This window comes from Taeniopygia guttata, chromosome Z (genome assembly GCF_048771995.1).
Source record: "Taeniopygia guttata chromosome Z, bTaeGut7.mat, whole genome shotgun sequence".
Taxonomy (NCBI): Eukaryota; Metazoa; Chordata; class Aves; order Passeriformes; family Estrildidae; genus Taeniopygia; species Taeniopygia guttata.
This window is the reverse complement of record NC_133063.1, coordinates 31,646,937-31,671,010: the sequence shown is the minus strand read 5'-3', so window position 1 is coordinate 31,671,010 and position 24,074 is coordinate 31,646,937. Positions and strand designations below refer to the sequence as shown.

Genomic DNA, 24,074 nt, shown 5'->3' with positions numbered 1-24,074 from the left:
AAATAAATTCTTGACTTCTTTTAATTAAAACATTTAATTTAGAAGCTTGCCTTTCTGAAAAGCAGCAGTTGTAATTTATGTCCATAAAGTAAGTGTTAATACTGGGCAATAATTCAGTTTGATACATTGCAGTTAGGTAATATACCTTGGGAATGTAGACTAAATCACACAGGTGTAAGAATACAGGCCTTTCTTGCAAAGTTTTGTGAGTCATAAATGTTCACAGAGTCACAGAATGGCTGAGGTTAGAAGGCACATGTGGAGGTCATCTTGTCCAGCCTCCCTGAAAAAGCAGGGCCAGACAAGATCCAATTGCCCAAGACTGCCCAGACAGATTTTGAATGTCTCCAAGGATGGAGGTTCCGTAACCTCTTGGGGCAACCTGTGGAAATGCTCAGTCGCTTTCACAGTGAAAAAGCTGTTCCTGGTGTTCAGAGAGAACCTCCTGTGTTTTGGTGTGTGCCCATTGCCTCTGGTCCTGTCACTAGGCACCACTGGAAAAGCCTGTCTCTGTCCTCTGCTCAGCTTCCCTTCAGGTACATACACTAGCAAGACCCCTCTGAGCCCTCTCTTCCTCAGACTGAGCAGTTCCAGCTCTCTTAGCCTGCTCTTAGAGGAGAGGTGCTCCAGTCCCTTCTCTGTGCTCTTGACTGTGGTAGGTGACAATTACTCAGGAGACATTTTCTGAGGAGGCACTTTCCTTCCCTATTTCTCACAGGGTGACAGCAGCAATGCCACATCGCTAAACCCTGGTACCTTCAGTAGCTTAGGTTTTAGGTTATTGCTCAGGGTTGCAGCAAAAGAAATGGGGAATTTAGGAGGAATATGCTGCCATATTCATAACAGCAGTAAATGACATACAGGCTTTCGGTTTTCAGTATTTGTTCATTTGCTGTTTAATGTAGTTGACTTATTTTTTGCCTGAGGATTACATTGTAACTGACTGTCAGGCCCAAGCCCATAGTATTTTGAAGATGTAATATTTTCACTGATCACTGATGCTGCATGTAGAAAATGTCAGGATCATGTATGTAGTCCCCTGTTCTTCAGTAGAAAGCTAGGGAGTCGGGAAGCTTGCTTATAGACAAATTATTCCTAATAGTGCTAATTCCTCATTTTCTCCAGAGAATTAGTATCTTCTTTCATCTCACATGACAAGATTTGTCTTCTTCTTGCAGGATAAAATCTTTTATGCTCATGTAGTACAACCTGTCTTGAGGGAAGACAGTGAAATAGCTCGATCACTGTCAGAGAGTGAAGACAAGATCAAAGGATCTTTTTCTTTAATGTCTCTGTTTGACAACATCACATACAGCAAGGTAAAAATCCAGACATTTTTTCCCATTTATTGCAGATTCTAAGCTAATGTTACAAGGTAGATTTGGGAGGAACTGAACAAAACTACTTTGTCATGCAAAATATGTTTCAGCTGCACACACAAATTTATTTGGTGTTGCAAATGTACTTGGCTATGAAGAAAGAGGTGAAATATGAAGTGTAGTGTAGACCAACTAGCATCTCTGGAACATTTTAAAAAATATTGCAACAGTAATTGCAATAATAATTCTTTTTTTTTTTTTTCATATTTTTTATTTTGTACTCTAGGGGGCTTCTATAACCTGGATGCTTTCTGGTTTCCTGACTGAAAAGTTGTTCATCAGAGCACTTACTGTAAGTTTGAAAAAACAACCCCCTTTGTCTTGATTTATAAGTTTGAAAATGTCAGTTGTACAAATTGCTTGCCTTGCTAATGGTTTCCATGGAACCTCCACGACTTCTGATGCTTCTCTTTGTTTCCTCACAGTCGTATCTGAAAGAATTTTCCTTCTCAAATGCTAATCAAGATGATCTGTGGACCCACATCCAGATGGTACTCATTTTATGTCTCTAGTGCTCTTTCCCTGGTGTTTGGCACAATCCAAATTTAAGGCATAAACTATTTGTAGAAGACTGCATTGAAATGTGGCTATCTGTAGTACAGTCTTTCTCCTGCATAAAATTTGCTTTGCTGGTTCTCCCAGCTAATGTCTTTTCAAGTGTTTTTTTGGCTGCTTTGCTGCACCTGAGATCAGTGGGACTGAGTATAAGGAGTAGAGACATGAGATAGGAAATCAGGACCAGGCAAAGTTTTGGCTTCCATGGTCATTACATTAGCCTACATGAAATCACATAGTCTATTGTTCTGGAGGTTGGATTTTGCTAGATCAGAGTGTGTGATGCCTTGGGCCTGATGATCAAAGATGCTGGTATGTCACAGATCAGCAAAGTCTATACCCAGGGCAGTAGCTCAGCATTTCACCCTTCAGTGATTTTGGCAAAGATCTGACAAAGAAAACAAATGCTAATATTAGGTTGTTTTTTTTTTTAAAATCCCCCTTCCTGGTCCTCTGAAGAAGACTTCTGTTGTGTTTCAGACTTTGTCTTAAGAATGGGAGTGCTAAAATTTCAGATATGCAATTCAGATATATTTTAAGCCAGTGAAGACTATAACAAGTCACACTAGTTTGGACTCCGGCTTAATGTCTTTCCCAATTTGTCTTAACTTATTCAGTTTGTTTATTATGTCACTTAAATATATTTGTGTTCAATCAGTTCTATTTGAATGAAATTAACTAATCAAATCTATCCTAGCCATAGAGATGTGTAAGTATATTAACACTAAAAAGGGAAAGATTAGCAGCAGGTTGTAGAATGAAAAGTGTCATCTCAGTATTTCATAATTACTGAAAAAGGCTTATACCTGTATTATGTCTTTATTAGGATGTCAGAAATATTCCTTGGAATTTGCTACATTGATTTTTTTGCATGAGCCAAAGACCAGCAAGCTGCTAAGCATTATTTTCTCTCCTGCATTAGAAACACTCCAAGAAATTCACTGAAGCAATATCAGTAAATACTTGTTCATCATAAGTATTTCTAATTTGTCTTTCTCTTTCAGGTTGTAGATGCACAGGATGAAGTTCAGTTGCCAGCACCTGTAAAGCAAATAATGGATTCCTGGACATGCCAAAATGGGTTTCCAGTTTTAACATTAAATCTAACCACTGGAACAATCAGACAGGAACAATTTTTTAATAAAAACAATAGAAAGAGTACTGATTCTTACAAGTATGTTTAGCCTCTGTTTTTATTGTATGTTTATACCCCATTTTTTACAGGAAATACTTCAGTTACAACAACATGTTTTGACCATCTGATTTTTTAATTTATGTTTTTTTTCTTGTGACAAGCAGTCAGGTAAAATATGTTTGAGATTTTGCTGGAGTTTGCAATAGTTCTGCAAATTCTGCTTGCTTTTTCCAAAAAATTGCTTTCCTCTGGAATAGTGACTTTTCCAGCCACATAATAATTAATCAGATGTTGGTGATGAGTGTGTTGCAGGGAGGATTTTTGCCTGGCATTTTCTTTTTTCCTCATCCCTGAGGTCTACAGACTGGGGACCTGGATGAACCATGCTGAGCTTCTTTCCAGTGCACACATTCTCAGTCTCTTCTGCCTGACAAGGATAGAAGGGCTGCGTTTAAATACTTAAATAAATTACTTGTTTCCCAGAAAAGTGCTGATACCTGAACAACAGTTTTAAGTTCTTGTCAATGAGCATTGCTAAGTGTCTGGGGCTTTTGAAAACTAATTTAGATGTCTGAAAATGATGATAGAAGTCACCCTTTTGTGAAGTCACCCACTTTAGAAACTCCTGGCTAGGGTTTGAGCATTTATGAAGAAGCAGTTGATACGAGTTTTGGGGTGTATGGATGCAGCCCATGAGATGAATAAGTGCAAAGAAGAGCAAAATCCAAACCAGTTTTTTCTTGAAAATTATTGCTGGTAATACAAACAGACAAAAGGAATGTTGACAAGAGCCACAGGGTTTCCTTTGCTCCTATTCTCCAGGAACTGTAAAGCATTAGTTCATTCAATATTCTTGGTTAGCTCAGATAAGGCATTACAAGTCACAAATGTGAAGTCCTGTACAGTTAGCAAGCACAAATTATCATGTGAATGTAAGAAAGCCCAGGACCCGTACTACAGAATTTTTCAGGCGTTTGAAGCTTTCATCTCTTTTACCAGAAAGGAGCTTTACATTCCCTCAGAAAAGAAATTACAGTTGTTGGGAAGACAGTTGTATTGCTTTCTTGGGACCTTTTTTTGGTAGATATGCTTCTGAAAAGTAGCTTTAAGGTCTCCAGAAATAAGGTGAAGTGTAATAAGTGGGGAGAATAAAATTACTACCTGGAGAAGGAAAGACAGCACAAAAGACAGTGATATTGAAATACCTAGCACTGAACAATATTCTTTTTAAAGCCATGCTAAAGCTCCCTTTTGGAGAAGATAAATGCTGACCCAGCAGAAGTACCATTATTTGATAAAGTTGCATGCATCAGAGAGGATAAAAGGTAGAGGGGGATTCTTGTAAAATGGAACTAATCTGCACTGTAGTTTAGCATCAGCTAAGAGAGATTTTTAACTATAAGAATTTTAATCAAGTCCTTTTATTTATTAAGTAACACCTGGATTGTTCCTATTGCTTGGATGAGAAATGGATCATCACAACCCTTAACTTGGCTAGATAAAAGCATCAGTAAGTAATGTATTTCTTTGCACATTCTAAAACCAAAGTGATGAGAACACTCCAAAGTCTTTTTTAAAAGTATTTGAATTGAATAGGGAGATAAAACTTTAATACAGAAATGTCTCTGTTTATCTCTTGTAATGATTTTGTGCTACAAAATAGTGGTAGATTTTCAATTAGGTCGCTATAATGTTCTTTTCTATGTTGCATCAAACTTAAGTATAAGCTTGAGATTTTAATAATATGGTACAACACATTTTATGGGTAGAGATTTCCACAGAAATTTTGATTTTACATTTTTTTACACAAATCCAAACCTTTAGATCCTCATGCTTCTGTAATATTCTTCCCTCAACAGATCTTATTGAGGTTAATGACAGCTTTTGAACATAGTCAGGATCTCAGCTGTGAAATACCAGAAAATTACCAGCTCAAGTAGTAGATAGAAGACTGAAAAAAATAACACTGGCTTTGGAAAGTGACCCAAAGATTGTTACACATTATTATCTGTAATAACAAAAAAATTAATGGTTTTGACATAATTTAATTTGTTTATGCAAATTAAATTTAAAATTATCAAAATAGTAGGATTTTTCAAGTATTAAAGTCTTATAATAGAAAGTGATTTTATGGGCATCTCCAACCAAATTAAAAATTCAGTTCTTCCTGAACTCAGTGCTTTCTGATAGCTTTTTATATTTTTTTTTGAGAAAGAAGAAGTATAATCATTAAAATGGGGCAATCATTTTGCTTTGGCAAGTCAGGCATGCATCAGGTTTTAGATGACTTACAAGAAGATGCAGAGACTAATGCAGTGGAACGCTTAAGAGCAAATCTTCAATATGCTGTGCGTACTGCAGTCTCCACCCTTGGTTTGCGGGGCTTAAAAGTTACTTCCCCTCTTTTTTAGGCAGTAAGATAGCTTGAGTGATCATTAATTCGACTGTATACAGACAGGCAAATAAGAAAAAATGCATGTATATTTATCTGAACATGGGATGAATCTTGCAGTACTTGCTCTGTCTAAACACTGGAGTCTGAGTCCTCTGTTCAGAGTAAAGCACTGATGGGTGTAGATTACTCACCAGTATTGACTTACTGTTCTAACAGAGTTTGCCCTCTCAAATCAGGATGTGAAAACAAAATACTCTTCTGATGAGGCAGCTTAGAGCCTTCAAGGCTGCACTGGTTCCTTCAAAGCACAGTAGGCTCTCAGGAGCAGTCAATCAGGCGAGAACATCTGAATAAGTAGTGAGATGGACTGCAGGAGGAAGCTGTTAGTGAGTGATGCAACTCAAAAGGATTATGGGACTATCTTCTTTAAAATAAGCAGTTTCAATTACTTGTCTCTTGATGAAACTTAATAGGTTTTGGGGTTTTTTTCCTTGATCTGCATTTATCTGAATACTGGTAGGTGGTCAGTTCTTCTGTGAGGTGCTGAGCACTGTGTTTTGGATCTGGGAGCAGCAGGTGTGCTGTGAGTCCTTGCCCTAAAACAGGTGTGGGAAGATATTTTACCTTATCCTGAGAGTTTGTTCTCAGGGTAAACTTTCTGAACTCTCACAGTTGCCTTTAAGCTAAAAGGGCTGGAGCAGAATAGATATTCAGCCTACTCCTTAAAATCTCAAGGTGCTCAGTACATGGGGAATTGGCTTGTTGAAGTCATCCTGCTGTGCAGAGCAGAGATCTCAATTCCACTGAGCTTTTGAGGGATTCTTTTTGAGTCCAGCCTCAAACTTGTGTCTCATATCTCAGAGGAGCACCAAGTCCATTGTTTGTAAATTCAAAAGAAGCAGTGCATGGAAAACAAAATTATATGTTCTAATGTCACTTTACAGAGATGTTTCCTGAAATGCAAGTATCAGAGTCAGAATATGACTGGATCTTGCTAAATGTAAATTTAAGTGGATACTACAGAGTGAACTATGACCAATTAAACTTGAAGAGATTAGCACAGTTGCTTGAAAATGACCCAAAGGTAAGATGATTTTTGTTTTCTCAAGCTTATGAGCAAACTCTTTCCATATATTTTTTCATGCAGATTTTACCTGGATTCACATTGATGAAACCTTGGAATAATGACAAACTCACCATTGCACCACTAAAGTCACTGGCTTTTTGTAGTGGAAGATGACAGGCCTGAACAGTTTCAGATAAGCATGAAAAAAAAACTTTACATGGTATTTTTTCTTCAAATTTGTGTTACTAGCTTGTGGTTCTTCTGTTGTCTTTAAATCTGGCTCAAGGAGCTTTCAGTAGAAATACAGGATTTGAGCCCCAGCTGGTATAAAACAATCATAAAGAAGGAAAATTTTTGAGAAAGTTTATTTCCATGTTTTGTCAAACCTCAGTTTTCTGTCTGTGGAATTAAAAAACAAACAAACAAACAAACAAACAAACAAACAAAAAAACAAGGAAAAAACCCTGACTTTTTTTTGGTGGGTTTTTGGTTGGTTGGTTGGTTGATTGGTGTTTTGTGGATTTGTTTGGAGGTTTTTTTGGTTTTGGATTTTTGTGGATAATTTTCCTAGAAGTTCCAATCAATTCTCTTTCAGTCCTCTGTAGACACTTATTTAGAATAGACTTCATCCCACCTTTGACTTGCCATAGCTGAACTGAAGGTGAAAGTGGTACAGAACAAATGTGACTCTATATGGGGTTGCATGGTTTCAGTGTTGCCTAATCCTACAGTGAGTCAGAGGCTGCAGTAGTAGTGTCAGCTCATTGGTTTTGGTAACAAAAGTGAGAAAATGTAACCTTTTGACGTAATAGTAATCAGTGCAATCTTTCTCTAGAAAGTCTGGACACAAGGCTGATCAGAGCACATTAAACCTTCCTACAGCACAGTGGCTTCATTTCTTCTAAGCTTCTTTCTTTCAGGGCAAATCTACAAGATTCAGATTCTTCAAGATGTTTGGTGTGTACTGATTTGGAGCCATTTTTTTGGCACCATACAGAGTTGCAAAAACGTAACTCTGGGCCAGACCGCAGGTGCAGGAATAGTCTATTAACTATAGGTTTGGTCACATTCAAACAAGACAGGTTCACAAGTAGCATGGATTATTAAAGACAACAAAATAGTTATTTTGGTTTGATGGTGACAAGTGCATTAACTGCAGAACAACTATTGATAGCACTAACAATTGGACTGCAATCACAAGCCTAATTTCTTGAGTGAAAACATTCAGCATGGCCAAGGATGCAAGTCTTATCATAAAGCATCCTTTCTGGGAAGGATGAGGAGGACAGACACATTGATCTGTGCCTACAATTTTGTGTCAAGTTCTCACAATCCTCAGTCATGTACAAGATCAGGGTGCATTCTATGCCTTATTAACTACAACTGTGCAAAGTGCCTTGGGTGGCATTGTGGTCAAATTGTCTGTTCTTTGTGGTAACGCTTCCTGGTGGGAAGTGTTCTTGGTAGCAGTTGTGCAAAACCATCTGTTCCTTGTGGTCATGCTGTATATAATATTTCTTGGTATCCAGAGGTGGAGCAAGAACATGTAGTTTCCATCCAGCGTCATGTTCCTGCCTGGTGGGTATCAACCCAAGCCACCTGACTTCTGTCTGCTTTCAGCATTTCTGTCCTGCTTTATGCTCCAGCTGTCAGAGGGAATGTTTGCTCAAGCAGTGACCAAACTGCAGGGGCATGGAACAGGGAGGAGACAAGGAGGACAGCAGTCCTGCCACAAGAGCATGAGATACATGCATATAAGCAAAGATACACCCATGACTGTGCCTCAGTCATTTATTTCATGGTAGTGATAAACACACCACTCTGCACCAAGTACAGATTCTGTATTTAAACCTCAAAAGAAAAAAATGTACCAAAATTTTGTAACTAGGACATTTTTAAGAAATGTGGCATTTACATGTTTTAATTTCAATTACAGCATGCAAGTAAGAGGTGTCTTTAAATTCTCTGGTATGTATGGTACTTACATATTTATATACAATATAATATATAACTATATTATGTAGCTCTGTGTATAGCACATATCTCCTAAAGCACATAAATAATTTCAGTTTAAAATTCAGGATCCATTTCTCAATGTTTTGTAGGCTGTTTTGAGTTAGAAAACTTGTTAGGGATCCTTCTGAAACATCACAAAGCTTTTTGTAAATTCTTAATGACAAGTTGATACCAACTAACACAACATGAATGCTTTCTGCAGGCTATTCCCGCTGTCAGCAGGTTCCAGCTGATAGATGATGTTTTTGCATTGGCAGAGTAAGTATGTTTCCAATATGTTACAGAAATTGATTAAACAATATGATTGCACTCAAGATTTCCACTTCTGCTTCCTTCATTCCTACCCATGTGTGGGTCCTAAGAATAACTGCTTTGACAAAATGGTGGGGGAGATATTTAATCCCTTCTTTTGCCAGTGCTGAGTGAGTCAAAATTTCTTTTGTTCCAGCTCCAAGGAAATTATTTTAAATAGTGGCACTACCATGATTGCTTTAGGAATTACCCTGTATTTAATGGAAAAAAAATATTCCAAATGAAGATTCTGGATCTTCCTTCATTTATTCTGGGTTATCTCACCTGTGCGGTACTGCATCTCTCAAAACCTCTTTAATTTCTGTTGTTGAGTCATGACTTGGTTGTTCAGGTCTGTGGTACTAAAGAGGTCAGCAGAGTTGTAGGGAGCTGAGAAGCACTAAGTGTGTCTGTGCCTCACATGTACCAGAGGAAACAAAAGCATCAGACACCTATGATGAAGGTGTCCCTGCAATGAGGGACCTCAGGAATGAGGTGGCCAAAGCACACTGCCCTGCTTTAGGGCCTGTGGAAGTAACTCTGACAGGAGGAAGTTCTGGAGTCGAGGGGCTTGAATTGGAATTTTGTTGTGAAAAAATGAATTCCATGCTTATTCCACACTGAGGGACAGAAATGCCATGATGAAGTAATTATTACTACAAATAGTGTGCATCTGAATTAAATGGTTTGACTTTTACATATTCCACAAAAGAACATGTAACGACAATAAGTTGTTTCACAATAAAAATAAAGTTTTATAACTAAAGTATTATAACTAAAACAGTACTTTTTTTCTTAATTTTGTTACAGGGGGACAGACACATGCTATCAATGTGTTTGTACCATATCCTGCAGCCCCAAGTAGATACAGAGTGCATATTGCCATGCTTACTGCCATGACTAGCCTATTGCTTTGATAGCAGCACAGTGTTCCTTAATAAATGTTTCGAGAGTTCAGCTCCTAAAATCACCATTCATTTATATTTCCTTTATTTTTTCCAGTGCCTTTTCTAGGTTACTTTCCACACAGTATCCTGATGTTTTATTGCCTGTTCCATAAATAAATAGATATGTGCGGTAGGTGGTAAATGTGAATGAGTATGCTAAAATGTGTGGGGTTTTTTGTTTTGGTTTGGTTTTTTTCTGTTTTTTTTTTTCTTTTTTTTTTTTTTTACATAGCTTTGGATATGTTCCAATTGAAACAGCACTTGAACTAACTAAATACCTTGCCAGAGAAGATGAGCTCTTCATATGGAATGTGGTATTGTTAAACCTAATACCTGACAATTTAGAAAGTACACTGAAGAACCATGAAGTATATCCACTTTTAAAGGTATGACCATTTTGTTAGTTACTAAAGATATTAGACTATGAAAATATGTCAGTCTAAAATTAATGCTTTTTAAATTCTTAATAATGTACTTGTGGCTATGATGAGTCACAGTGTTTGTCATTCCTTTTGCATGATTTTATCAAGTTTTGATTTTTTTAAAATAGGAGTAGGTACTTAGTTATGCATATTAGTCAATGATAAGTCTCATTGAATCTTGAGCTGTTTCTTATTGAAAAGCAGAAATACATGCACATTCTTTACATTAAGCTTCATCCTTGGTTTTTTTGAAATGGTGAATTTGGAAAACAGAACTATCAGTCAGTAGTAATTGAAAAGACCAACACTGCTATGTATAAAAGGTATGTGGTGTATTTGTGGTCTGTGCTTTCCATTCACTTTCATGGAGAGAAAGAAGGAACAGTGTTTAGATACTAAATGAAATTATTCTCTCCTATATTTGACTCACCTGAGATACTACTGTCACATTTATTTCCTTGATGTCTATTTGAAGATTCCACTTATGTTTGAAGTCCCCCAGTATTAGCTCTCTTAAGCTCTAAAAAATAAAGGTATGTTAAAATAAGTGAGAAGAACAAAGTATTTCCTATTGAGAAGGGATTTTTCCTGTTTCTCTGAGAATTTGTTGTCTTTTATAGTAAGTTCAAAGGTCCGAGTGATGTGAAATGGTAATCTGCCAGTTTGATTTGAAGTACAGGTATATTGCATTGTAAACTCAGTTTAATTTAACTTTCTGTGTTTTCAGGACATTAATAGTGATAAATGTTTAGGATAAATCTGAGTAAATAAGGAAAATAAAAACTTGCATCTAAATGAAAGTATTTTTTCTTTCCCTTCTTTTAAAAGAAATACCTTTTAAAGAGAATGTTGCCAATATACCATTATTATGCAGGTTTTATTCGTCAAAATGTTGATGCTTTGGAAGATGACTATTTTGCTCAGTAAGTATCCTGCTTTTCTTAAAAGTTTTTTCTGATGTGACTGGATTTGATATGTTGCAATTTGCTCATGTAAATTTAAATACAACACACAGGAATAATTCTCTAACTAATGTGAACATAAATGAATTGTGATTTTATGGTCCTTTAAGTGTGTATTCTTTATGACGACACCTCCAGTGCAACTGCAGTATCAGGACAGGAGCATAAAGGATGATAATTTAAGGATCATAGTGGTAGCTCTCGTTTGTCAGAGAACAGGCTCAACAGGCTGCTGCTAAGTGAAGAAAAACTGACAGCAATGAAGTCAAGATATGATTTTTGAGTCAATTACTAAAACTTTAAAATATTTCATTTTGCAAGGCCACTGCAGCTAAAGGCTTAAATGTCAGAATAATTTGGATGAGACACAGCCATTACCTTAAAGCTTCCAAAAGGGCTATAAACCACACAAAAAACTTACAAAAAATATAGTACATTGGTTGCCTCACTAATATCCACTAATATTAATGTCTCGGGACCATTATTGTTTGTTTAATTATTTTATTAAAACTCAATTATTCCTAGGAGAGGTTCTTGTGGGTTAATGGCGTCATGTTCTGAAACTGTGGTGGTCAGGCACAGATCAAGTACTCCAAATGTGGTATGCATATCTTTCATTCTTACTGTTTTAACTTCCCCTCAAGAGTGTATTTGGAAAAACTCTTGGCAACAGCGTGCTGGCTGGGCCTCCAAGACTGTTTGGACCTCTCATCTGAACTGTATGCTAAGTGGAGGGACAACCCTGAGTACAAGTAAGAACGGTGATCTGCTCTTAGAGGTGTGCATGTCTAAGGGAGGTGGAAAGTTAAAAGGCTGTTACAAGGGGGAGGCAGAATGAGAAATGTTCCTGTACACAGCCCTTATTTCTTGACAGAATGGCAGAATTTAAGACAACTATGTCTGCCCCACCTCCTCCTCCTCCCCAAATCCCAACTTTATTATGATTTCATAATTGCTGCTTTTTACATAGACTTCACAGGCTGGAGGATAGAGATTTTGCCATGAAGACCAAAAACTGTTAGCTATGTAACTGGTGAACCTCCTGTGACTGCTAATATCCCATATGGCCCAGTCCATTTGCTGTAGTACAGCCTTGGGGTTTTTATGCACACCAACTCAGCTTTTAAGCTTCTCTTAACAATACTGAGTGATGTTTGCATGATACAGCCATCTGCCCATGGTGAGCTCATCAAAGTGCCTTGCATGTCCTGTGTTCACATAAAGAGATGCTGGGAACTGCTGTCAGTCCTTGTGCTGGTACTGGTGCCTAGTGGTCAGGGGTCTCGTCTGTGAGAATGGACTCTGGACTCTACCAGGAAGAGACTTTCTGTATTCAACCACTGCATCATTAAAAAAAAACTACAATGTATTGAAATTCTTATTCTTTTTCTTCCTCTTTCTTTTGATGTCTTTCTATGCAATAGTCAAATAGTGTTGGCACCGGTGAGTGAATATTTAAAGTTTATTTTTATTTGTTGTAGTTGTGATAAGTATTTTGTTTTTATTTGATATATGTTGATACATGTAGTTGGCTAAGTAAACTGAACTTGTACTATTGTATTTGAGTTTTCTAAATAAATTCATAGTGATCATCCTCATAAAAGCCAAACTGAGTTTTGCTGTTAGACTGGAAAGTTTAAATAGCCTACATACATTTTGTTCCATTCTAGAGAGAATATACTTGCAATTCCACATTAAAAGCAATAATCATGTCCTGAATTGTCAGTCTTTTTTCAAAACAGTCATCTTTCCCTACTAATAACATTTGAGGTGATGGAATACAACATACCTTGCTTGACCTGAATGGCTGAAAAGTCTGTGAAATATATTAGCTGATTGAGTTTTGAATTTGATGAAGAATATTATTTGTGCTGTCCTTCTTGGCACTGGGAAAAGCTCAAATGGATTTTATTGGTCTATATGTGTGGAAAAAAAAATGAAACTCTGAATTTGGTAAATTAATTGTCATTAAATAATTGAAAAATTATCATGTTTTAAGGAGAAAACCCCACAGAAGGTAGGACACTTCTTAGGTTTCAAGTGATGTATCACTGTTCCCATGCAATTAATGAAAAGATTTTACATGTGCTGCATAGGAAAGGAAATAGGCACAATACACTTCTGACCCATATTTCACAGACAAATCCCTTTAGATGCTCTTATGTTCTCCATGCTGAGAGCAAATTCATAACAGCTGTTTTGCCACAGGTGGAACCCAGAAGGATTCTCACATCTGTGGAATGAAGTAATACATTTCTGTTTCAGATTGAGTGATCAACTTTCAGCTGAACATTTCCAAATTGTTCCTGACAGACCATAACTGGACTTAATACAGTGCATATTTATCTCTTTCATGGTAATAACTAGAGCTGTAATCCCCAGCCAGTTTCTCAGTTTTACTCTTTTTTCATTACAGGAGTGTAGTGAAGCTTGCTAAATAAATGTATTCTCTTAGATGCTCTTACTGGCTTGTCTTTTCAAAGAAGGAAAGTAGCCTTGGGGGAGGGACAGTATTTCAGTCCATTTTACTTTTTTACTAAAGGTTCACTGCTGCTACTCTCAAAAGTTAAGAAATCACCATGCTATTTCTGGTTCCCCAAAAAAAAAAAAAAAAAAAAAAAAAAGTAAAATAACCTGTGAGGTTATTTTATTCAGCAGGTTTTTGTATCTTCCCCAAGATCCAGAAATGAGGGATCCTGGCAGGCCCAGGAAAACCATCAAGATGAATAAGTCACTTAAAATAACCTCAAGCCCCAAAGTCCCTTTTTGGACCATACTGGACACCCTCTGAGAAGTACACAACATAAACCACTTCAGGGCCACCAGAGATGCCACCAGCCAGCAAACCATTGCCCCATAGTAAGCTGCCCATCCAGCCTGCCTCAAATGTTGCACATCAGAGCTGCAGCCAAATGATATGCAAAGCTTGTCTATTCACACACAACTTTACACTTGTTAACAAACATTTTCTTGCAACTACTGGAGCAGCTTCAGTAGTAAAATAAATAGCCGTATTTGGCCAAAATAACTTTACCCCATTGTTACCTTACTATGACCTGTTACTGCAACATTATGAAAAGATTATGAAACAAATTACTAGACCCTGTAACTCAGATCTGTTAGAGAAGGATTCCTCACAGGGCAATACTTTAGCCTGACATAACTACTCTACATGTCATTCTTGGTGGTAAATCCCTTATGTCCCAGCAAATATCTAGGTAAATGAATCTAAACTATTTCTTAAAGTAAATATAGGACATGCCTACACTTTCTGTTAGCATGACAGTAAAATACCCCATCTGCAACAGAACTACCAAAATCCCTGTATCTTGTCTTTTTACTAACCAGGGATGTCTGTCATGTAAAACACCCCATTCTCTCACTCTTTCCTATTAGTCTTTTGTTTCCAAAATTTGTAACTTTTTTTTCTCTACCTTGTACTCTAAAGATTGATGTAATTTATCCTTCCTCCTGACTGACTAACTCTGTTGGCATCAGCCTTACTTTCTCTAGGATAGTCTGCTGAAACTCAGGATTTTTTCTCAAATTGTATTTAAATTTGAATTTAAATTTTTCATTCTTCAGGCCCAGTTTTGGGCTGAAGAATGGCTTTTCTGACCAGAAACTTAACTGTTTTTCTAAGTGTATCTCCTGATCAAAGAGAGGGCAATTTTTACACCTTGACTTACAACCTTGGCTTAATGTAATAATAAGCAGACTAACAGTATGACATAGGGAAGTCAAACGTTTCGCTTATAGAAATGACACCCATTCTTCTGTAGGGAATTAGTCCAAAATTAATTGAAACTGTTTTCAGATAGCCTGCATAGCAGAATACTGCTATCACTGAAAATTGTTTACAACATCTTAATGTCAGGGACACATCATTGTTATAGGAAAAATTTCCTGTTCAGCCTTTGCATATGGAGCATTATACTGGTAATGCTTGCATTTAGTTTCTGTTATGAAATTCACTGCTATGTTGAGGACTCTTCCCTGGGGTGGGAGTAATAGGAGGCTGCCTGTTGCATGGAAAAATGTCCCTTCTGTTTCCTTCTGTGCTGCAAATGGCTTTTCCTACTGGGTGCATTCACTGTAGAAACTTAGAAAAGGCTTGTCTGGAATGATGCATATTTAATGATGTGATCCATTTCCTAGGTTGTGATGGAGAACAGTGGCATTGACACTGTATGTACACAAAATAGTCTGGTCCAATTCCTCTAAATTGCTCTAAAAATTCTGGGGTTTTTGGTTTCCTTTAAACTGCATGCTTTTTAAATGCTTAAATTAAAGATAAAACAATGAGATTTCCTATATTTATTTTCACTACTATTTTATATTTGCACTGTTGTGTATCATTTAACTGTAAATAAACATTTTATTTCAGTTACGCATTAATAGGGCTTGCCTCTACAACAGTACAGTACCTTTAAAGTGTATTTTGTCTTGCAGAATCCCCTTTTTAATTAGAAGAACAATCTGCTGCTATGGTGTTGCAGTGGGAAGTGATAAAGAATGGAATTTTGCATGGGAAATGTACAACCATACTGACTCTGTTGAGGAAGATGAAGACATCCTGCTCTATGCCATGAGTTGTGCCAAAGAGTCATGGTTACTTTACAGGTGACCTTGAATAAAGTATATCTTTATTGTATGTAGAAGTAAATTGCAATACAATAGTAAATAATAAAAAAAAAAAATTTTACTGTGCAAAGCTGGTAGAGGTTTGCCTGCCACAGAAGCATGTGTCTTGTCAACAACTGGTAGTGTTTTAAAGAGTTTTGTTAGGGAGCAAGTATGAAAAATGAGAGAAACACAAATAAACAAACATTCTGCAAATACAACATACAGGTCATCAGGTCTTAAGTCCTCACTCCATGTGGGCCAACCAAAAAGTTAAGACATATATTGAAGAGTCTTGTCCAAAAGTTTCCAGAACATAGTTTGTAACACTGTGTTTATTTTCTTTTACTGGCTTTGTATCTTTGTCAGTAAAAAGATGTTAAATTCTTTAATTAGTCATGTGTGTATTACCTAAAGCATTTGTTAAGGGGTGGAATTTTGGCAGTGATATCATCCAAACATTCACATAAACTCCATGGGTCTAAAGGTGTGGAAGTAACATCATAGTCCTTCCAGCCACCTGTTCTAGTGTGGTGGTCATTTGGGAAGACAGAAAAATATGACTGAGAGTAAGATAAGAAATGTTGCAAAGAGATGCCAACCAGCTAAACTAATTTCCTATGATCCTATTGCCTTTTTTTTAGAACAGGCTAGCACCATTCCATGATAAATCAGGGGGTTGTGATGAGCTTCCTCCTCCATGTACTGCAGTAGCTGACAAACCAACCTGTTTTTTGAAATGCCATGCAGAGAGTGCTTTGGGGTGAAGAATGTTAAGATATCTTTCCCTGGCCTTCACAATTATGTTCATTATGTTAAGCATAGTGGTGGCATGCAAAGGGGAGAAATCAACTCAACTACTCTACCTGTAAAGGAGCAGAGAAAATAACTCTAAAAGGATTCATTTGGAAGTAGGAGCATCCAAGGTAAAACACTGAGGCAACAAAGAGAATAACTACCTTTCAAGATGTTCAGGCATTCAGTGCCACTGACATAATTTGAAGATACTTAGTCCTTATGAAAAAATCTTCTAATTGAGCCTCGCTGCAGGGGACCTTATGAACAGGTTGTTTTTGTGTAAAAGTGTCTCACTGCTGGTATACTCTGTAAGCTTCATATGAGTCACAGTGAAGTGAATTGCCGGAAGGTGAAAAGCAGTCTGCCTTTCCACAGGATTGTCTGGTAGGAGCAGTTGTCTTTCTGGTGCAAAGATAAGAAACACATCTATGTCCATTTGATATTCTGCACCCTCACTTTATTAAGTGAACAGTCAGTGTGCAAGAACAAATGTTGAGGATAAAACTCGAGCTGAATACACAGCTCAGAGTGACACCAGCTTTGGTATAACCTTCACATGCTGATATTTGTTGAGGTAGAAATTTTTGTGAACTGGATTGTATTTCCAGATTGCAATATTGTATATTTTCATTGTAAAACAGCAAGTGACGGGTTCATTTCTTTCCTGCTTTTCTAACAGATACTTGCAATATGGACTCAGTGACACATTATTTTCTTCCAATTGTACTTCAGTCATCATCTCACATGTAGTGACTAAGGATATTGGGCACCGTATAGCCTGGGAATTTGTTACGGAAAATTGGTCACTTTTAAGTCAAGGGTAAGCAACAAGTTTTGGCTTCCTTTAATTTTTGTGGCTCTTTGGCTTCTTCCTCTATGTTTGAGCTGTAAAATTCAGGTGCAGATTTTCCTTTCAGAGATGGCTATTTGTAATGACTGATTCAATTAAGTATACAGAACAGAGTTTTCAGAAGATTGAACTCTGATCAGGGTTTAAATTAGATTTAAAAATAGTTCATCAAACACAAAAGACTTTAAAAATTACTCTGTTCATGAGTTTTTCTGTACTTCTAAGTACTCCTGGGAATTCTGATTTAGAAGTGGGTTTATCCACTAGGATTTTACAAGAAAATAGTGTAAATTGTGGGTGTAAAATGCTGAAGTAAAACCCCCACCTCTTTTCCAAAGAGAGTATGAAGAGATGGGGTATTACAGCATGCAGACATGCAAGAGCTGCTAGGACCAACTGCAGTGTTATTCCCTGACTTAACTCTTAAACCTATTGCCAGCCCCCCTGAACTGCTATAGGTAAACTGCAGGTGAGCTTGGGCTATCTGTTTTAAGCAAAGCAAGTATTCTGATGTTTGTTTGAAGATTCCCTCTCTCCTTGGAAATTGTGAAAAGCAGCAGGCTGCTGACAAGAGTACATTCCAGCTGCTTTTGATGGCAGAGGAGGTCATTGTGATCCAGAAGCAAAATCAGCCATTTAGGAGCATTCAAATGTGTAAATTATTTCTAGCACTAGAAAAGGCAAGTTGCAGCAGATTTGTGTCATATCAACTTGTGCTCTTACAGAGCTTTTCTGTGTTTTAAATTTATGAGAAATTTGTTGGGAAATTGCTCCCTTATTTTCAAACTAAAAGAATAGTGCAAGTCTTTATTTATTTGCTACCCTCACAATAGCAACAGGAGCGCCAGTTTGTTAGACACATTACTGCTTAGTCTTTTTAGCTCAGTTTGGCTGTATGGCCTCAGAGAGATTATCTGTTTCATGCAAAGAATTCATATTACCAAAGTACAAATACCAGATGCTTCTAGGAAATGAAATTGAAGGGTTATTATTGTATTTCATGCAGCTCAAATGTCTAAATTGAATATTAATGGTAGTTCTTTAAAAGAGGGAAAAGAGTCCATAGTTGCAAACTTCAGCTTAGATGGTATTTGCAGCATTGCCCACCTGAAGCCTCCTGGCTTTGCCCAACCAGCCCTGGCACAGTTGGCTGCAGGGGACACTCCCGTGTGCCTCAGGAGGTTTGGGAGCAGCTGGGGCTGAGCACTGACGCTGTCAGCCCTGGTGTGGAGGAGAGGCAATGTCCAAAGAGGAGAAGAAGAGGCCAACTCAGGGCTGGGGTAACAGGCCAAGGTTTATTATTAAGGGGCTCCTGGAGCTCCTCACCTCAGGGAATCCAACAGCTGAGAGCACCCAACAATTAATGAGGGGTTTTACGGGGGTGGAAGGTGGGCGAACAGAGAAATACACGGACCAATAGGGGGAATCCAGAGGAGGGACCACTGGTCCTCGCTCAGTCACTTGATGCCCAGGGTAGAAGGTTCTGGAGAAGTGGGATGGGGAATCGAGTGATGGACAAGGCACCAGGGAAGGGACAGGGGAATGACACAGCACTTTTCAGGGGTGCATAGGCGGGGAGAAGGTGAATGGCATAGGAGGAGGAGAAGGGGATTAACATTTAAGGAAAAAGGGTAGCTTGGGGCAGAACTGGTGGGGAAAATAAGGGGTACAAGAACAAACCAGTGCAAAACAGATACAGAAACTTGAAACCATTAAAACACAATACAATACAGCATAGTAAATAATCACTAAATAGTGTAAGTATTTTCAAATGCGATGAAATTTAGTATATTTCCTAATGTGCTATTTGAAGGACCTTTATCTCAATTTTACAGATATGGGCATGAATTATTGCATGATGTACTAAAAGCCATGGGAAGATTTGTCAAAACAGATGTACAGATCCAAGAGGTAAACTAGAGAAGCATTTAGTCTCAACTTCATGGCCAGTTTGTAAATACAAGTTTTTGTTCTTTTGTTCTTAAAGAACAAAAACATGTTCTTTAAACATGAAACTTAAAGTTTTGAGCAGAGCCCCCACAAATTCTATCAAAACTGTCTCATTTTCTCTATGAAATCTGTCTGTAGAGACAACGTCTGCCATGATACCTACTGAAAATGTACCAACATTTGGGTGGCTGGCCTGTTATGTTGTCATACTAACATCTGTTTAATCCCTTATATTGTTCAATCACTGCTTCCCCCAAATATTTATTTACTATTCTGCACTCCTCTCTTGTCTTTTGCCTACTAGACTGGTGAGAAAGATTTCTTGTTCTGTGATTGTAGAACAAGCAGAAAAAGAGGATTCTTCTACCCAACTAGTCCTAGACAGTGTGGTACTACCAGTACCAGTGAAGTTGGCTGCATTTGAAAGGATTTTTAGAGGAACAGAAAAAGGGCACATTCTTGATATGTAAGGAGCTTTCCCACATAAGTGTAAATCAGTAACCTTGCCCCACCTCCTCTTTAGTCTCTGTCATCTGCACCTTTTCTGTGCACTTCTGTCTGAAGCATCTGTCAGGCACACAGTTGCTTGCCACAAGTGAAGTTAATTGTGAATTAAGCTCATGTGTTTATTTCTTCAGTTGCAGGTTTTTTATAATGCTACTTTGGAAGAGGATGAGAGAGAGGCTATTACTATGCTACTGGAATCTGCAAAACTTGAAAATATTGAAAGGAGAAAACTACTAATTAAAATTGCCAGCTGGTTAGATAAAAACATAGACGATTGATTTGGAACACTATTTCCAGTGTATTATATATCATTCACTATCATATTAGTATTCATTATAAGCTGTAATTAAAGGTAAAGCACATTTTTAGTCCTGTGGTTGTCTTTCCAGTGTAAAGTCTGGATAAAACTATTCACAAAGAAATCAAGGATTTAGGAAAAGATATTATAAACATATTTGCATCTTATATCTAAAATAATTTCCTCCTGAAAGAGGTGTTAGGAATGCATTGCTAATAATAATCTAACATATAGATACAGTCTTGAATCCTTTGGGGGTTTTCTTCTGAATATCCAAATGAAACGTGTGCTGCATATTTGTGGCAAAAAAAAAAGCACAAGGAAGCTGAAAAAGTTTATATTCTGTTTTATTTCATTTGTACAGTGATCTATAACCTGTCTGTCTCCACTTCTATGTTTTTAAATTGCAAAGAGGACGATAATTTAGAACAGTTCTGTGAAACATAAGCTTCAGAACTACTTCAGACAAGTATGGAGGAAAGGACTAAAGAATCCTCAGATTTTAATTTTAATTAATAAATTAATGCCTTGTCATTCAAACTTTGTTTTTTTCTCAGCAGATCTGTACTTAATGTGTCTTCATTTTGTTTAATTGCTTTTCAAGAGACCCTGGTGGTTGTCTCCATTTAGCATGCTTCAGCCCTCAGGATGGTCTTGGAGTGTGTGAACTGGATTATCTTTGGATAAAACTTATCTAGGAGATGACATCTGAAGGTCATTTTGTCCATGTGTGCAACTAATCTAAACTAACTCTTCTGGAACATCACTGTTCTAATTGCACTGAGGTGCTCACTGATCATAGAATCACTGAATACGCTGAGTTAGAAGGGACCCATCAGAATCATAGACTCCAACTCCTTTGCTTTAGATACAACATTAGTCACCTTGATTATTTGGAGGTGACATGCAGAATATCCAATAGTATTAGCAAACTGTATTAACTTGTACATAAGAAAAAGCATGGGATCCCCAGTCCATGCAAATAATTATTTGTAGAGTAACAGTATTGTGGCAAGATTACAGTGCCAGTGATCAGTTAACAACTTATGGATCAGGAAACACTGTTATGTGGGAATGCAGGAGACAAAATAAATTAAAATACTGCTCCATGACGAGACAAGAATAAATTCCAGACATGTTAATACAAATAATTTTTCACTGGTGCCCCCTAAATACATTTAGGAAAAACGCTGCCATGATGACCACACTGAATTTCCTCTGCTCTCCATGACTGCAAAGAAAAATTCAAACTATTTTGAGACTACTTGAGAAGCCCCTAACTGTATGGGAATTACCAGCTGCTGACACAAGTTTTTGCTGGAAATAATTGACCTCTTAGCATTTCATCTAGTTAAGGATAATACCAATGAAAATTGCATATATTCTTGTAAGTCTTCTTCTACTTGACTGAGAAAGCAGGGGAAGTGGTCAAGGCTGTGGTGAATTACAGGGGTTTTATGATAGAATCTATAGGATGGTTTGTAAGGGATATTAAAGATTATGTACTTCCAATGCCCCTGTCATGGCATGGGACACCTTCCACCAGCTTGGGTTGCTCAAAGCACTGTCCAGCCTGGTCTTGAACACCTGAAAGGATGGGAAATCCACAGCCTTCTTGGGGAACCTGTACCAGTACTGAAGTTGTTTTGCTTCAGCATTTTCTATGATTTCCACTAGTTAATCACTGGCACTGTATATCTCATCATGTGGGTTAAGTAAAGCTTAAGAAACTTCCCATAACTTCACCCTGTGCCCAGCAGGTTCAAACCATTTCTCTCCAATTGTGAGCAAACGCACTCCCTTACTAATCAGTCTTTCATGCTTTTGTCACTTTTTTCTTCATCCTACTGAACAAAAGTTTTAATTTGAACTGCCAATGTGTAAAACTTACTAGAAGAATTCAAAATAAGAAGTTATTTTCAAATAAAAGCTCCTGACTAAAGTCTGCTTCCCAGTGACAATCTATATTTCAGAACTTCAGCGTAGTTTTCATGCAGAGGCAGAATAGTGAAGGTGATTGCTAGGCAAGCTGCCTGTGTAGCAGCAAATCTTAATCACTTCCAGAATCCACAAATTTGCGCTCGATAGCACATATCAGTGGCAGCTCTTGCTGCTGTTGAGTACAAGCTGAATGCAGAGGTTTGGAGAGTGGCAACTGGGAAACACAAAAAGCGAAGAAGAGGTGCATGTGAGGAATCTGGGGAAAGTTGGGAAGTGCTTTATTGCAAAAAGAATCTGGGTGAAAGAAAAGTTCTTTGGAAATGAATATGAGGACATCAGGAAATGAGCTTTAATAGTACTTATGCAGACTGTGTAGGTGTTATGGGGCATGTAATTGTGAAGGTGTGCACGTATGGGGCAATTTCAAGTAAAAATAGCTGTGTGTCATTGATAGATGGGATGCATTCAGTAGGCCATGAGTGGGAGAAAAAGTATATATGATGTCAAAAGAGCAGCTTTTTGCTTTAAGTCCTGCTTTCTCTCTCTTGAGAATGTAGAAGTCATAAAGTTACACTTATTCTGCCCATACTGTATGTATGTGTGACAGGGCAGCAGACTTGTGAGCTGGCAAGAATGCACACCAAGCCCAGTGGAGAGGAAGACTTCAGAGCTGTTTCAGCCAAGGTTCAAGAGCACCAGCCAACTTCTCCAACTTCTCCTCTGCGCCTCCTGGCACAGTTGTCTTGCTTCCCCACTGGTGGCTGTGCCCCCTTTCCCTCCTGGCACCTCAAGAAACCTCCCAGGCAAGTGAGGAGAGGGGAGCTGGCTGTGGCCCTGGGTGGCCAAGGCACAAACCCTATGCCATCTGGTAAAAATCTGGAAGATGGATGGCGGGTGCTGCTGCCTAGTATCTGTTCCCAACAAACTTCTCCTGTAGAAAAGCAGGCTGGGTAAACATTCAGGCAATGCAGTCATATCCCCACACCACACTCACCACAGCTGGCTCAGCGAGAGAGGCAAGAAAGGCTCTTTTTGCAAGGTTTTATTGTAAGGTCCCATGAAACTGAAGGTAACTCGGCGAGAAAGAAAAAACCACCCAGGGCAGGAAGCTTAAGGGGAATGGGTGAGGGTGGAGCTGAGGCTGGGCAAGGCGCAGCCACCAGGGGTATCCAAGGGAACAAGGAAAGGAGAAACCAGGGGAAGTCCGTGGGGGATCTGTCTTTTTCCCCAGGAGGACTACTCTATGGTAGTTAGTCACTGCTGTTGCCAGGGCAGAGGACTTGGGAATTGACTGAGAACAGAGAGCTGATGGGATGCTAGTATCTGGCTGCACTGATGGCACACTGATGAGGTGGGTGGAGCAGCCTGCAGCTTCTTTCAGGATTGTTGGAAGTTCCAGAAGAGTGAGTGTAGGGTAGTCAAAGGGGATGTGGGTTAAAATGCCAAAAAATTAACTGAGATGTGGCCTTGCCACATTCCTGCTGTTCAGTGACTCACAAAAGATAAAATGAAATGTCATCTCTGCGTGCCCTGACTCAAAGGTGCAGGGGCTCCTCCAGAGCTAGGTGTGATGTATGGACCCAGCCTCTTGCCAAACTAATGGTACTTCGGTTCAGGCACCAAAGGAAGCAAAGGTCTAGACCATGACCAGGTTAAAACTTCTCTAGTTCCAACTTGTTCTCTGGTGGTCCATGCAGGAAAAGGGTGACATGGTGAGCATTAATGCTATAAATTTGGAAACTGGAACTGGAAATATGTGATTAACACAGGAACAGCAGACTCATTTGTCAAGGAACAAAGGAGGTTGTTGGTACAAGGATTCTCACTTTTACCTTTTCCATTGCTTGTAATTTGACTGTGAGCCAACTGCTTTATCCCATAAATAAGACAGCTTATGTGAGCCTTCTCTGATCTGTCTGCCTACTAGGCAGCTAGTGGC

The 24,074-nt window shown here is 38.2% G+C and overlaps 1 protein-coding gene and 1 long non-coding RNA gene across 16 annotated transcripts in view; one reads left to right on the top strand and one right to left on the bottom strand.

Moving 5' to 3' along the window:
* Nucleotides 1-22,136, top strand: part of LVRN (laeverin) — a 36,769-nt gene extending 14,633 nt beyond the window's left edge. The window contains exons 7-21 of one of the 15 annotated variants that reach the window (XM_072922426.1): nt 1,179-1,319; nt 1,606-1,671; nt 1,805-1,870; nt 2,939-3,108; nt 4,503-4,579; nt 6,409-6,548; nt 8,749-8,804; nt 10,017-10,170; nt 11,035-11,129; nt 11,813-11,920; nt 15,621-15,791; nt 17,269-17,409; nt 19,275-19,350; nt 19,694-19,855; nt 20,028-20,264. In XM_072922426.1, the coding sequence (XP_072778527.1) occupies nt 1,179-1,319; nt 1,606-1,671; nt 1,805-1,870; nt 2,939-3,108; nt 4,503-4,579; nt 6,409-6,548; nt 8,749-8,804; nt 10,017-10,170; nt 11,035-11,129; nt 11,813-11,920; nt 15,621-15,791; nt 17,269-17,409; nt 19,275-19,350; nt 19,694-19,813 (1,581 nt within the window). In that variant the 3' untranslated portion in view covers nt 19,814-19,855; nt 20,028-20,264. Of the gene's footprint in view, nt 1-1,178; nt 1,320-1,605; nt 1,672-1,804; nt 1,871-2,938; nt 3,109-4,502; nt 4,580-6,408; nt 6,549-8,748; nt 8,805-10,016; nt 10,171-11,034; nt 11,130-11,693; nt 13,623-15,620; nt 15,792-17,268; nt 17,410-19,274; nt 19,351-19,693; nt 19,856-20,027 lie in introns of those variants that run through there. The other 14 variants (XM_032744188.3, XM_072922428.1, XM_072922427.1 and 11 more) reach the window with 14 other exon arrangements.
* Nucleotides 22,137-22,180: 44 nt separating this feature from the next.
* LOC115490978 (uncharacterized) overlaps nt 22,181-24,074 on the bottom strand; it is a 29,412-nt gene continuing 27,518 nt past the window's right edge. Inside the window, exon 4 of the long non-coding RNA XR_005978097.2 lies at nt 22,181-22,349. This is a non-coding gene — a long non-coding RNA (uncharacterized lncRNA). The remainder of the gene's footprint in view (nt 22,350-24,074) is intronic.